General features: G+C 47.6%; 1 protein-coding gene across 1 annotated transcript; it reads right to left on the reverse strand.

Moving 5' to 3' along the window:
• Positions 1-6,867: 6,867 nt before the first annotated feature.
• Positions 6,868-12,318, reverse strand: SAXO1 (stabilizer of axonemal microtubules 1). The gene is made up of 3 exons (XM_044428114.1): positions 12,270-12,318; positions 11,198-11,400; positions 6,868-7,898 (listed from the first exon to the last, which is right to left on the reverse strand). The coding sequence occupies exons 1-3, from the start codon at positions 12,290-12,292 to the stop codon at positions 6,868-6,870; spliced, it is 1,257 nt and encodes a 418-aa protein (XP_044284049.1). The 5' UTR covers positions 12,293-12,318.
• Between the last annotated feature and the right edge of the window lie 242 nt (positions 12,319-12,560).

Consider the following 12,560-nt stretch of genomic DNA (forward strand, 5'->3'; position numbering starts at 1 on the left):
CAAGTCACCATTCATTGTGAGCGCAGAGATCAAAGGGGAGAGAGGGGGGAAAGGGTGGGGGGAGGGAGGGAGACAGAGAGCAAGCGAGCAAAGGAACCAGCCTCAGAAACTGAACTCCCTGGAAGCCTGCAGAGTGGACACGGCTGGAGTGAAGGAAGACGCCGAAGCAGACCTGATCAAACACCAAACCACCCGTATGTGAGTCAGAGTGAGGCCTTGCAGCTTGCACATCCATTTATACAAAAGCAGAGATTAAGGGGCGGGGAGGGGGGAGCTGACCTGGAAGGACTGCCAACACGAGGTGAGTACAGAGGGCCAGGAAGGGATGCTTGAGGTCATCTGCAGCATCTCACCACTGGATGAGCAGAATTATAGCATGCACTGTATCCTCATCTAGCTGGAAAAACGAGGAAGGGAGGGAATAGCAGCATTCTTCTTGCCATTTGGCAGCAGGATGCCATCATTAATTAGTTTCCCAAAAGTTAATTGCCCCTTTGATTAGCCATGGCTAGCATCCAGAATGCATTTCCCCTGGCTTGCTGGCTCAGTTGTGTTACAACCAAGGGCACCCTGTTCCTTGTAACCCACATGCAATGCCACCTACGGCTGCATGTCAGGAGCTGCTTCAAACGTGCCTCGGGGCCTCTTCCTTAGTCTCTTGGAAGAGCTGCCCTGACCAAGCCCGCTTGATGGTGCAGAGCCTGAAGAGCAGGACCTCGAAGGTGCCCCTCGACAGCACATGGGCACCAGATGGAGCAGGCATCCCGGCCACCGCGGCTGCACCCGTCATTTCTAAACTGGCACCTCTGCCTGTAAATGAGCGCGTGCAACATTCACATGAACCGGCAGACCCTCGCATCCACCTTTTGGCTGTCGCGTTTCCGCAAATGCAGAGCGAAAGCACAAGTTGCTCCGGATGCTGGTGCTGCAGGTGATGTTAGGCATCCACCAGATGGACGAGTAGGGCCTGAAGCTGTGCAATGCACCGAGTTGCTTCAAGTCAGTGAGGATAAAGGCATATCCCGTAATTTCCTGGTTGGAAATTGCCGATTTTGGGCCAGAGCACCCTGAGGAATGCGTGGGGCAGGGGCTTCCGGTTCGGGGTCTTTGGCAAGCACCAGTGCCGCAGGAGGGCTGAGCTGTGCCTCAGCTGCCTCTTGCCACCGGGCCCGTCACTGGTGCTGCCGGAATAAAACGCGGTGCAAGCACAGGAGGCAGCACTGGCAGGTTGCAGCTTTGACTATCTGAGCATTTTAAAGCAAGTCTGGAGGTCTTCTGGTGAGGTCAGCATCCGGTTCTTCAGATCAAATTGCCTCCCGTCTTGGGTCATTCCAGATTGTGTCTGGCAGGGAAGATGCTCCTCTTTTCGGATGGGTCTCTGAGCTCTTGCATTGCTATGAATCAATGCAACCTTTATTTAAATAAATAAATAAAAGAATGTCTTTCTATGTATGTAAATGTATCTTTTGTGAATATTTATTAGAATTTCATGTATAAAAAGTGCAATATGAATAATTGTACATTATGTTGTCTGTCCAGATGAAATTATCCGGGGGAGAGCTTTTTCATTTGCCCCTTCTACAGTGTGTTTTTGTAATATCAGTGATGATGTATTCTTCCCTCCCCATTTTTAACAGCACTTGTATTTAACCTTGACTGCATTTCAGTGCAACAGAGTAAACTGTAACACGGAGGGGCAACTGCATGGAGGGGGCTTTTAAACTGCAGAACAGGTCGCTACAATGAGAGCAAAAGGTAGAGTCTTTAATAATGACACGATGCCTTTTCTTTCTTCTAGAGGGGTAATTAATGAGACATTAAGCAGAGCGTATCAGCCTTCCATAGCTAAACTCATCTGGATGGTCACCTCTTTGATACTGCCTGCTGACTGATGACTTTGTTTAAATGATCTTAAAGATGAGGTGCCTTGTCCGGTGTTCTCCACGTGGCTGGGTGCACAGACAAGGCCCCGGCCTCCCTGTTCACTTCCGTGTGGAGGGAAGCGCCTTTCCTGCCACCCTCCATGGCTGTGTCCAGGGAAGTCCTCTCAGCCCAGGAAGCCCCAGAGGCACAGTGGAGGACCAACGATAACTGTACCACCATGTTCCATGGTGCTGGGTCACACCCAAGGGCTGGCTGGCCCACGGTGCCCCCTTTGCACGCTATGGCCACGATCCTCTGCACAGAGGCACCTGCATGAAGGCCGCCTGAGTCTTGGGCGCGTCTCGCTGTGCAAAGGCTTGCAGCCTATGAATGTAATTTCAAATGTCTGTCTGATGAATTGTAACTTGATAGCATCTGTGTAAGTTTCTTAAGGTTGACAAATATTACAGGAGGTGGCTTCCCTCCCTTCAAAAAAAAAAAAAGAACTGTTTTATATATATATAAAATATATATATATATATAAATTTTTGTACAAATAATGCATCTTATTTATTTAATTTATTTTGTCTGACTGGTTCTTTACAAACCCGCCGGAGCCCTTGCAAATGCGCATGGCTCAGATGCCCTTTCCGTCATATATCTGAAGATCACCGCTAGGCCTTGTACGGAGGAGAGCTCCACCCTGCAGCTGTGATCATGCAGGCCTCCAAATTCAGGGCTCACGTGCATCCGATCTCTGGAGTGAGATGCAGCCACAGAGCTCTTCGCCTTTGCCATGCCTGGATAGTTATTTTGGGGAAGGAGGTAGAAGCATGCCCAACGTCCTCCGTCTCTGCTCCCTGGCATGCCCTCTTTTGCCCTTCTGAGGCCCAGATTCGCAGGCAGCTGGCATGGCTCTTTCTGTGCCAGCTGCGAGGGAGAGCATCTCGGCAATTTCAGGACCTCAAAGCTGGGACTCGGGGGAGTCCTGTGGCCTCCCAGGCACGGACAGGCCTGCCCCACCCCCCACAGGACAATCCTGCATCTGTTCACACAGAGCTACCTCCCCCTCGGTTCAGTAGGACTCGCTTCTCTGAAGCAGCTATCAGTGGGGGAAAGAAGAATTCACTTTTGGCACCGCCTGCTGTAAGATAAATTTGATTGCTGAAAATCTCTGCCCAGCATATCGCTTCCATTGGATCTTTTCTGTTGTTTTTACCTATTTCAGGCTGCATGAACCAAGGAATTCCACTTCTGGCTAACTGCAGGAGAAGAGCACCTTTGCAGTGTTCATGGGCTCTAGTATGAAAGATGCCAAATAACTTAATCTAGAAGGGCAGCCATACTCTAGATTGCAGTCACAAATGGAGTCCCACTTTAAAGCTGTATCATTGGTAAAGCGGCACGTTCATCTTACAGAGAGAGCGCACCACGTTCTTTCTTTGGAGCTGTGCATGTAGGGAGTCATTCAGATTAGATTCTTTCTGTCCCTCCCCGCTTGACAAGAGGACAAATTAGAAGGACTTGATAGGAATCTGCCCCACAAATCAGTCCCTTGGTTTATCCTGCTCAGTACTGGCCAGACAGCCCTGCAGCTGTCCCCACCCCCCGGGATTGGGCCTACCTGGAGAAGGCAGCTGGGACCTCCCGCATGCAAGGCTGGCACTCTGCCACTGAGGTGTGGTCACGCCCACGCTGAAACACATTTGCTAAGGTCTTCAATCAGGCCAACCTGGGCAGGCATACTTCCAGCTTCATGGGTCTGGTTCAGACTTAGTTCTTGGATTCCAGGCTGAATCCCTGGTGTGTAACTCACAAATGGCTGAGTTTCAGTCAACAGCTGAAATACTCCAACCCTAGGCTGCCTGGAGCTAGATCCTCAGTTATAAATTTGACAGCTGAGTCAAGAACAGACAGACTGGCCTGGCCTGATCCTGGCCACAGCAAATGTGCTGCATTGTGGGGTGGAATTCCGTCAGGGGTTATCATCTGCTTACAGTTAGAAAGCACCAAAACAGTTTGCTCCACATCACAGCAAAAGTTGGCTCACAGCTTGTGTCTAGCTCTAATTCCAAGGTAATGTCTATTGGCCATATTAAAAAACGCTTTTCCTCCTGTCAGGCATGTCCTATTACTTTTCTCTTGCAGTGGATTTACAAGAGGAGGGAGAGGGTTAGCACCATATGAAGTGGCTTCTCACCTATTTTATGGCAGAATAGCCCCTGAAAGAACAGTTGCTGTGGAAACTGAAGTGACAATTCTGTCCGGTGAGGTTTGCAATTGGCAGTGCTTTGAGACACGGGACGGGGTGGCGGGGGGAAAGAGAGATTCCACGCGCCTCATTTAAGCTCGCACGTTGGCGGAGACTGGCTGGACCTCTGTCACAACTGAGGGGCTAGTGGCTCCAGGCAAATCAGCTGCAATTTCCGCATGCACTAAATGGCCCAAGCTGACCTGCCTGCCTTTTTGGAGCAGCAAGCACTGAGCCACAGAGCTGAGCTTGGCCCCCAGGATGAGCGCCCATCTCATCCGCCCCGGAAGACGGGCCTGCACACCTCTGCACCGAGGCGGCCTCAGCATGTGCAGCTCTAAGGACCGGGCTTTTACGACACATGGCCGGAGCCTGTGCAATTTCGGGTGGATGAGCCTCATCCCGGCCTCACCCAATGCACTAGGCAAAGATAGCGGTGCCCAAAGCGAAGCGACTCCTAAAGTGTTTCCAGGAGTGAGAAAAAACGCTTGGGAGCATTTCTGCTCATTTCCTGGGTTGCTTCAGGCCATGCCAAGTCCCAGCCTAAGAGCACATGATGGGAAAGAAACGTCTGCATGCAAAGGATCGAACTGTTTGGGGTACAATGGGATATCTAGATAAAGCACCAGTGGTGGTGCAGGAATGGTGCCCAGGTGAGAAGGAATCCGGTGCTGGTGGGTAATGACCGGTGCACATAACATTTGTTTCAAGAGGGCACTTACTCTGATGGGAGCAGCTGTGCCGTCTGCACCGCCGTTACGCTTGCAATAAAAGCACGTGGGAATTGCGAAACTAATTTCTCCTGCACACCCAGGCGCTCCTCTGAGCCTATAAAACAGTCTGCTGCCTCTGGGTCCACCCCCTCCGCCCCGAGTGAGCTCATTCTCTAGTCCCCAAGGTCAGACCAGAGACACAGGAATGCCATGTGAACCAAAGAGACCAGAGAAACTGTGAATAGATGTAATTGCTAATGAAGGAAACCAGATTTTCTTCATGTTATTTAAGGAAATGTTTCAATGGTTGGCTTGCGAGGGATAATTTGGTTTGGGCCGCACAAAAGGGTTGTTATTTCCCCTCCTTTCCTGCAAACTATTTGTTAAGCCTAAGTTATTGGTTTAAGTAAATATCCTGTGAGGCTGGCAGATACTTATTAAAAACACTTTGCTCAGTGAAACATTTATAGGGTCAGTTTTCTGCTAACAACATTCGACCAAGTGATTTTTATTAGCAAGAAAGAAAGGGGGGAAGAGCCTATTTTCTGATAGGTGAGGACAAACCATTGCAAACTAAATACAACTGCACACAGGAAGTTCATTCATCATGAGTCCTTCTTTATTACATCATCATGACTGATAATGGTGCTAAAACCAGCCGCATCTTCTCTCCCAACCATATTAGTCGTCTTCCATATGCTTTGGCTTATGTACCCCAAATGGCACCACCCCAGCATGAGTTATCAGCAGAATTCCAAGGTTTGCTGAAGGAAAAAAATACTTTTGGGGGGCAGGAGGAGTGAACCCTCATGGCATGATCCTGAGCATGCTTAGACAAAGTCCTACAGCTCCCGCCATTCTCCAGCCGGCCGGAGCAACGGTCAAACTCTTGCTTCTCTAAACTTGCATCACTTTACAGCATGTTGCTGACTAGCGGTTTCCTGGTGGAACTAAACATCGGGTTTTGATCATTATTATTTATGAATACACACTGCATCTCAAATGAGCGTTCCTTCCTTTCCGGTGCCTGTTGTGACAATTGTGTTATCATCTAAAACCAAGGAAATGGCCATTTCTGCCTTTTAACTGATTTTTTCCTACATGTAAGTATATGCAGACTTAGTTGATGAATTCTTTATTTATTGTTTCTTTATTACATTTTTATCCTGCTTTTTTCCCTTCCATGGAACTCAAAGCAGCTACATAATTCTCCTCCTCCTAACTCCAAACCCTGTGAGATAGGTGGGGCTGAGAGCCTGTACCTGGCCTAAAGGCACCCAATGAGCTCCACATTTGAGTGGGGACTAGAACCTTGGATCATATGCCTATCTTCAGAAGTAAGACCCATTCAGTTCAATGGAGCTTACTCCTGGGTAAGGAGGAAGCAACCAAAGAGCAATCAATCCATCACTCTGGAATGATCCCTGAGCCACCTGAAAGAGTAGAACCCTCTCAATGTGACAAAAAGATGGATCGCGCACGGAGGACAAAATTTAATAGGGCATTTACAGCCCTGCTTGATTCTCTTATGCCTGGCAGTTCCCATTGCACAAGTGGCTGCCACTACTTGCACAACTATGATTTAGAAATTACACACAGGGAGCTAAGCTGACTTGCTGGGAAAAGAACATTTCTGAGTACTTCACTTTAGGAACTAACTCTCCCTTACAGAAGCACTAGGTCCTACTTCAGCAATAGAATTGGTGGGACCCACCACTTCCAGAAGGAATTCAGTGGGGTGGAAAAGAATTGGTTCATGAGGCTACATCTTTTTTTAAAAAATCCATAAAAACACATTTCAATAAAATCCATAAAAAAACCAATTGCCAGTTGAAATAAACAAAAGCAAAACTTACCAGTGTTTGACCAGGTAGCAACCCTAGCCGTAATCAAGGGAGGAGAGCTGATTAATTTTACTTTCCTAGAATGTTAGTAATTTATTCAGCTCTATGAGGTCTCAGTAGCAAAGAAAGGCATTATATTGACAGCATTCATAACAGAATAGAATCAGCAATTCGCTTAAGGGCAGGTTGCGACGCATCAGGCTTTTAGGGCTATCCCTTTGAGGCCCGTCTGACTCGACCTGCTACCGGAAGGGCTGCCTCTCCGATCAGCTAGCTTTGAACTGGATGCGCATCGGGAGTGGGCCACTGTGGCAGGCCGGAAACGCTTGTGCCCACCTTCATCAATCTTGTCAAATATGTAGCCAGGCGGGTCTTTGAAAGAAGCAGGACATATATGTATTTCCTTGGGTGTGTAGCTTCTAGCATAGGTGGTTTCCTCAGCAAATGGTACGTGAGGCCTAGCTGCCGGCCAGCGAGGCTTACAGCTCTTGGTGGAAGGGAGCGGGTGAGGTACATAATGGGACTGAAAGGTAGTCAGCGTGTCCATGGGCACCGCCGGCAAGGTGAGCTCGTGGCGAGGCAAGATGGCCTTAGGCCGTGCATATTGCCAAGGCTTGTAAGCATCCCGCATGGTGGTGCGGTAGTCCAAGGGCCCTGTGCTCTGCGGGACCTGAGCCAACGGCTTACACGATGTGGCCGGGCGCCCATGAGGGTCTCCGTAGTGAACCTGAGCCGTTGTCTGAAGATCCATCTTCTCCTTTGGTGGCATGTAGACCTCACGTTTTCTGATAAAGGGGTCAGCCGTGGGCCAAGCTAGATACTTTTCCCGAAATTCTGTGGTACCAGCGAAGTCTGCCACTTCTGGCCGCAGATAAGGAGGCTTCAGTGATTTTGCTGGCTCTCCCGCTAATCCTTTGTAGGACAGCTTGTGGGTGGTAGCACCTTCAAATGGGACTTCGCTGGGCTTGAATGGCTCACGTTCGTGGACATAACGTTTTGGTATGGGATGGGCCACATAATTCAGCTTATAATTGGTCGTGCCCTCCAGGGGTATCTTTGTGCTGTGCGGCACCTTAGCAGGTTTGCAGCTCTTGGTAATAACTGGCCCTTTGTAGAGGTAGTCATCCTGGTTAGTGGTCTTGTGATCGAATTTTGCTTCTGATGGATGGTAAGTGTTGTCTGGCTTAATAATGTCTCTTCTGGGCTGATTCCAAGCCACATAATCATCTGAAAAGGAAGGAAACTGGGATTTAAGAGCTGAGGCAGCTGCTAACATTTGTTTAGTAATTAAGAGGCTGTTGATGCCTGTCCTTAGTTTTCAGCTTGCCTCCAATCGTAAGGCTTTAATGAACAAGTCTGTGGAATTTAAGTGAATGAGGACAGGAAATCTGAATGCACTGAATGGCATGTGTTGATTGCATGAAAGAAGAGAACTAAATCAAGGGAAAAGCTGCCGTCAAGCATTTTCAATGCGAAGCCATATACCATGATTACATCATGCAATTCAAAACTATTCTGGTCCATTAGGAATGAGCATTGGAATAAGACTTCTACAGAGGATTTTTCCTTGTCTTTTATTTTTGAACCTCTTATTATTTTAATGCCATTATAAAAAAAATAAATCTAATTCCATGTACCTCTCCATGTTAGGCCAAATAAAGAAAAATATAAGAAAGGAGTCTGATGAACCCATTTAATGGAAGATGGAAGATATTTGAGGGTGGCATGATAAGGTGCTCTGGGCACCTACATTTGGAGTCCTCTGCCTGCTTACTGGGAAATTAGCCCGAGTGAACGTAGTGGCTGGGTTTGCAAGGTCTGACAGCGAGCATCAAGCCATGCTGCAATGTTGCGTTGTCCAAACTCTGACCCCCTTCCACAGTGTGCTTTAGTTCGGGGCAACAACGCACACTGGCGACCCATGGCTCATGCTCAGAACTGTTAAACCCACTTTGGGTCGTCGAGTCCTCCACACATGGGAGACCAATTTCATTGTGGGCCGTGGGGAGTAGCTAGTGATCTGCTCCACCAAGATGGCAAAACCCTCTTGCTGCTTCTGTGATCTCTTTGGTGAAAGGCCCTCCACTGAAGCCCAAGCAGCACTTTGATGTGACTGCCACAGCCTGTGGGAATGTCTTCATGTGCGCGTGCATGCGTGCGTGCGTGTGGGTGAGATATGACAGAGAGAGAGAGAGAAAGAGAGAGCATATTTGGTCATTTGCAGTGTGCCTGTACATGCTTAAGACTGCCTGATCTGTGTAGTCTTACCTGGTCAAAGAGTTTCTTACAAGTTTCCTCTGCCAAGGAGAGCAAAGTACAGTCGATAACGAATGGGAATTGGCAAGGCTAGACTGCATATAGGCTCATTTTTGCTGAGCTGCCAGTTGAAAATCACCAATACACAGAAAAGAGATGTGAATTACAGGGTGCACCAGTAACGGGATGGCAACAAGATCTCCTCCTCAGCAATGGAACCCTCTGGATTTCAAGTGCTGAGACGGTCGTCCTTAGTGCCCCTCCCTATTTTCAACACTTTCTGAGTCTCAAACTCCTCCAGAAAGGAGAAATATAGTCATCCATCCCTTTCTACAGCACCTTTTCAGAGCATTTCTGCTGCTCTTGCTGCAATTCCTCCCTGTGCTTAAAAGAACCTGAGATGCTTGGAAGGGATCTCAGCTGAGAAACAAGTTTTAATAGCCACTGCCCACAATAAAGGATTGAGGCTACTTTAAGAGGAAAGCAAGAACGCATATTGAAAGGAATTGTGGGGAAATGGAAGAACGAATGAGTGAGAACATACTTACGGTTACTTACGGTCACTGCTGACGCAGCCCGTTGGCATGCATGGAGCAAGCTCACCAGGCTTTGGTGTTCGGATGCGCTTTCGTGGGCTGAAAGAACCACACTGAAGCTCTGTCTGAGTTTGTCTTTACTTGCAATAATCTAGCCCGGGGAGTTCACTGATAGGGCCAGTTTGTACAATATTAGAAGATGACAAACGCTTCCACATGTCTTCCATTTCTAGTGTGGGTTCTTGTTTTTGATAAAACGCCACACATTCGGAGCTCTCCTAGGTATTATGAATATATTTTACTTTGCGGGAGCCAACAGTGCTACTATCCCCCATTGAAATATGTTACAATTTTATTGAAACTCTCATTCTACTCTGGTAGATATTAATGGTTTCCCATGTATCCCCATCTTGAAAAAATTAGGGGAATCTGGGAGGGAAGCACGGATACAAACCACATGTTAAATAGCTCAGGCAGACTTTAGTGTAGCCAAATAAAACTCTAAAATTAGATTATCTACCTATACATAGATAAGGCTTATCTGAGAGATAATGAGAAAATTGAAAAAATACACTGAACCAAGGCTGTGAGACATTCATTGTGATATCTGATAAGATCCCTTGCAGTCTTGTCCCGCTGGGTTTTAAGGCTCGCAGGCCCTTCCGGATTAAAGGTAACATCCAGGGTTGTGTGACCAGCCTCGTGCTCATGCAGAGGAGCTTTCCCATCCTCTCCCCCCCACTGCAACCCCGCAGACCTACTCCAGAGAATTCCTACGGCAGAATACAGGGGAAGTGAGCTTCACCCCATGGATGGATGCCATTCCACTGTGGGACTGACCCGACCAGAGTTCATCCATTGTTAAAAAAATATATATCTTAGTATAGTAACTTCTAGTCCTGATCTATATCTACCAGAACGATCATGAAAGGAGCTACCTGCCTTTGCAAAGAAATAGGCACTTTCATAGAGTGTCAGTCCAGGTACCATCTGGGATTGATTGGCTGCCAGGAATTCAGAAAGCAGATATGCTTTGGCAAGAGATTGTACAGTTGTGTTGGGTGGCCTTGTTAAGGTCGGCTTTGACACCGAGACCAAGAGCAGTCCTGCGTGTGGGGAAAAGGCCATGTGTGGACCAAGTCTCTTCACCCGGAGTTCCTTGGTGGTCTGGCTTAGGGCTGCTCCACCAGCCACGGGCAAAGAGCCTCGGCTGTTCTTGGCTGCGGCAGGCAGTTAAATGGCTCCACATAGGAAGCAAAGGGAAAGGTGACTGGGAGCAGCTGGGGAGATGGTCAGTGCCCAGTGTAGGAATGCCAGCAACCTCTGCCTGCCCCGTAGTTGCAGAAACCCTCCTCTCAAAGAGAAACGGGGATGTTTGGCGTGCTCAGAACTGTTGCTGCGTATCGAAAAGACAGGGGCACAGAATCACAGGAGAAAAATAAAGCATATAGTTGCATATGTTAATTTCCACATGCCCGAGAGAGAGAGAGAGAGAGAGAGAGAGAGAGAGAGAGAGAGAGAGAGTTCACAAGATCCTTTCTCCTAAGGACACTGCTCTTTGCGAAAAGGATGTGTGGATAGAGGCAAGGAAGGCAGTTGAGTTCAGGAACAAAAGTCAAGCAGAAAGTTTCCAGAGGTGGGATGCATCAGGAAGAGAGGAGCCTGTGGGCAAAAAGTGAGCCAACCTGGGGGGAGAGGGCTTCTTATTCCAGAGTTTGTTTGCCTCTCATTTACCTTTGTATGTTGGTATTGTGGTCATCTTCTCGTCAGAGAAAGGCTTTTGTTCCTGGGGCAGGCAAGGGGGCACTCGAGAAATGGGGTACGGGTTGTAGTCTTGTCTATAGGTGGACAAGAGGTCCATGTTTTCATCCCTCCTGACATATTTATCAGGAGGCCTCTGCTTTATAGGGAACACTTCATGAGGGACGTAATCCTGTCTGTGAACAAGAACATCAATAGGGTTAGGGTTGATAACGATTTGATCCTGCTTTAGTTATATTTAGAGTAGAATCCCTAAATCAGTAGTACAAGTTACTATCAGTTTTCAGCTGGTTATTCTATTTATATTGATTTATTTATTGCATTTATGTACTGTCCCAATAGCCCAAAGGGCTCTCTGGGCAGTTTACAACCATTAAAAGCCCAAATCCAAATGCTAAAATACCAGTTAAAACACAAAACACTGAAAAAAAAAACCCTTAAAAATTATAAACAGCAATAACTCCATATAATGCCACAATTTAGCAGCAGCAATCCAATATTACGATATAAATATATAATTTTATATATTTATATGTATATATTTAGTGTGTGTGACTAAATCTGGATGCACCTTAGATACACTTTGAGTAGACAGAGTAAGACACAGCTTCCAAGTTCCAGAAAGTTTGCAAAGGACCAGACAATTTAGGTGACAAGTCCAGCACCTTTTCATTCCTGAAAACTACAGCTAGCCCAGGTATCTTTGCAGACCCATCTCTTGACTTTTTGCCAGATATTTCTGTGGGGGCAGCAAAGGTGCTGCTTCTGCAAACCACCTGAGGTCAGGCTGTGCTCCACCAGTGAGTCCCAACCCAACAGCTGGCAACCAGTTCCTGGAATGGCCAAACAAAACCCAGAAACATGGGGCTCAGAAGCACTTCATTGCTCTTCCTCACTTTCCCTGCTGTCTCCATTCACCCAATTTTTAAAAAAATGTCATCCCCCAAACCTGCCAGAAAAAGCGGACTGATGGTAGTCCACCTCTTGCCCAGTTCCATGCATTTATGTCCCACAGGTCTCTTCTCCTGCGTCTTAATTTCTTTACCTGGCAGTTGAGATGCCTTCCATAGGCACGGGCTGCTTCTTGTATTCTACTTTGGGTTTGCAGGATTCCCTGGGTTGAGCATTGGGATAAAGAGGGTATTTTTCCGTGTACTCGGAAAGGAGGCATGGCTTCTCATTCATTTCATAGGGCCTGGACACAAGATGGGGGCAACGGTGGCGCCTGCAGGAGCAAAGACAGATGAAAATTCAGTCACGCACAAAAGGATCACCCGGCACCTCCTGCTTCCAGGACTGCATTCTGAGATCGGAGATGCAGTAATTAAGGAAATAG

This window comes from Varanus komodoensis, unplaced genomic scaffold (genome assembly GCF_004798865.1).
Source record: "Varanus komodoensis strain SLA01 unplaced genomic scaffold, ASM479886v1 scaffold19, whole genome shotgun sequence".
NCBI classification, from domain to species: Eukaryota; Metazoa; Chordata; class Lepidosauria; order Squamata; family Varanidae; genus Varanus; species Varanus komodoensis.

Coding starts and splice junctions, on each gene's coding strand:
- SAXO1 (XM_044428114.1), bottom strand. CDS start 12,292: ATGGAAGGCATCTCAACTGCCAG. Junction 11,401..12,269: donor GAAGGCATCTCAACTGCCAG/GTAAAGAAATTA, acceptor TCTTGTTCACAG/ACAGGATTACGTCCCTCATG. Junction 7,899..11,197: donor CACAATACCAACATACAAAG/GTAAATGAGAGG, acceptor CTTCCTTTTCAG/ATGATTATGTGGCTTGGAAT.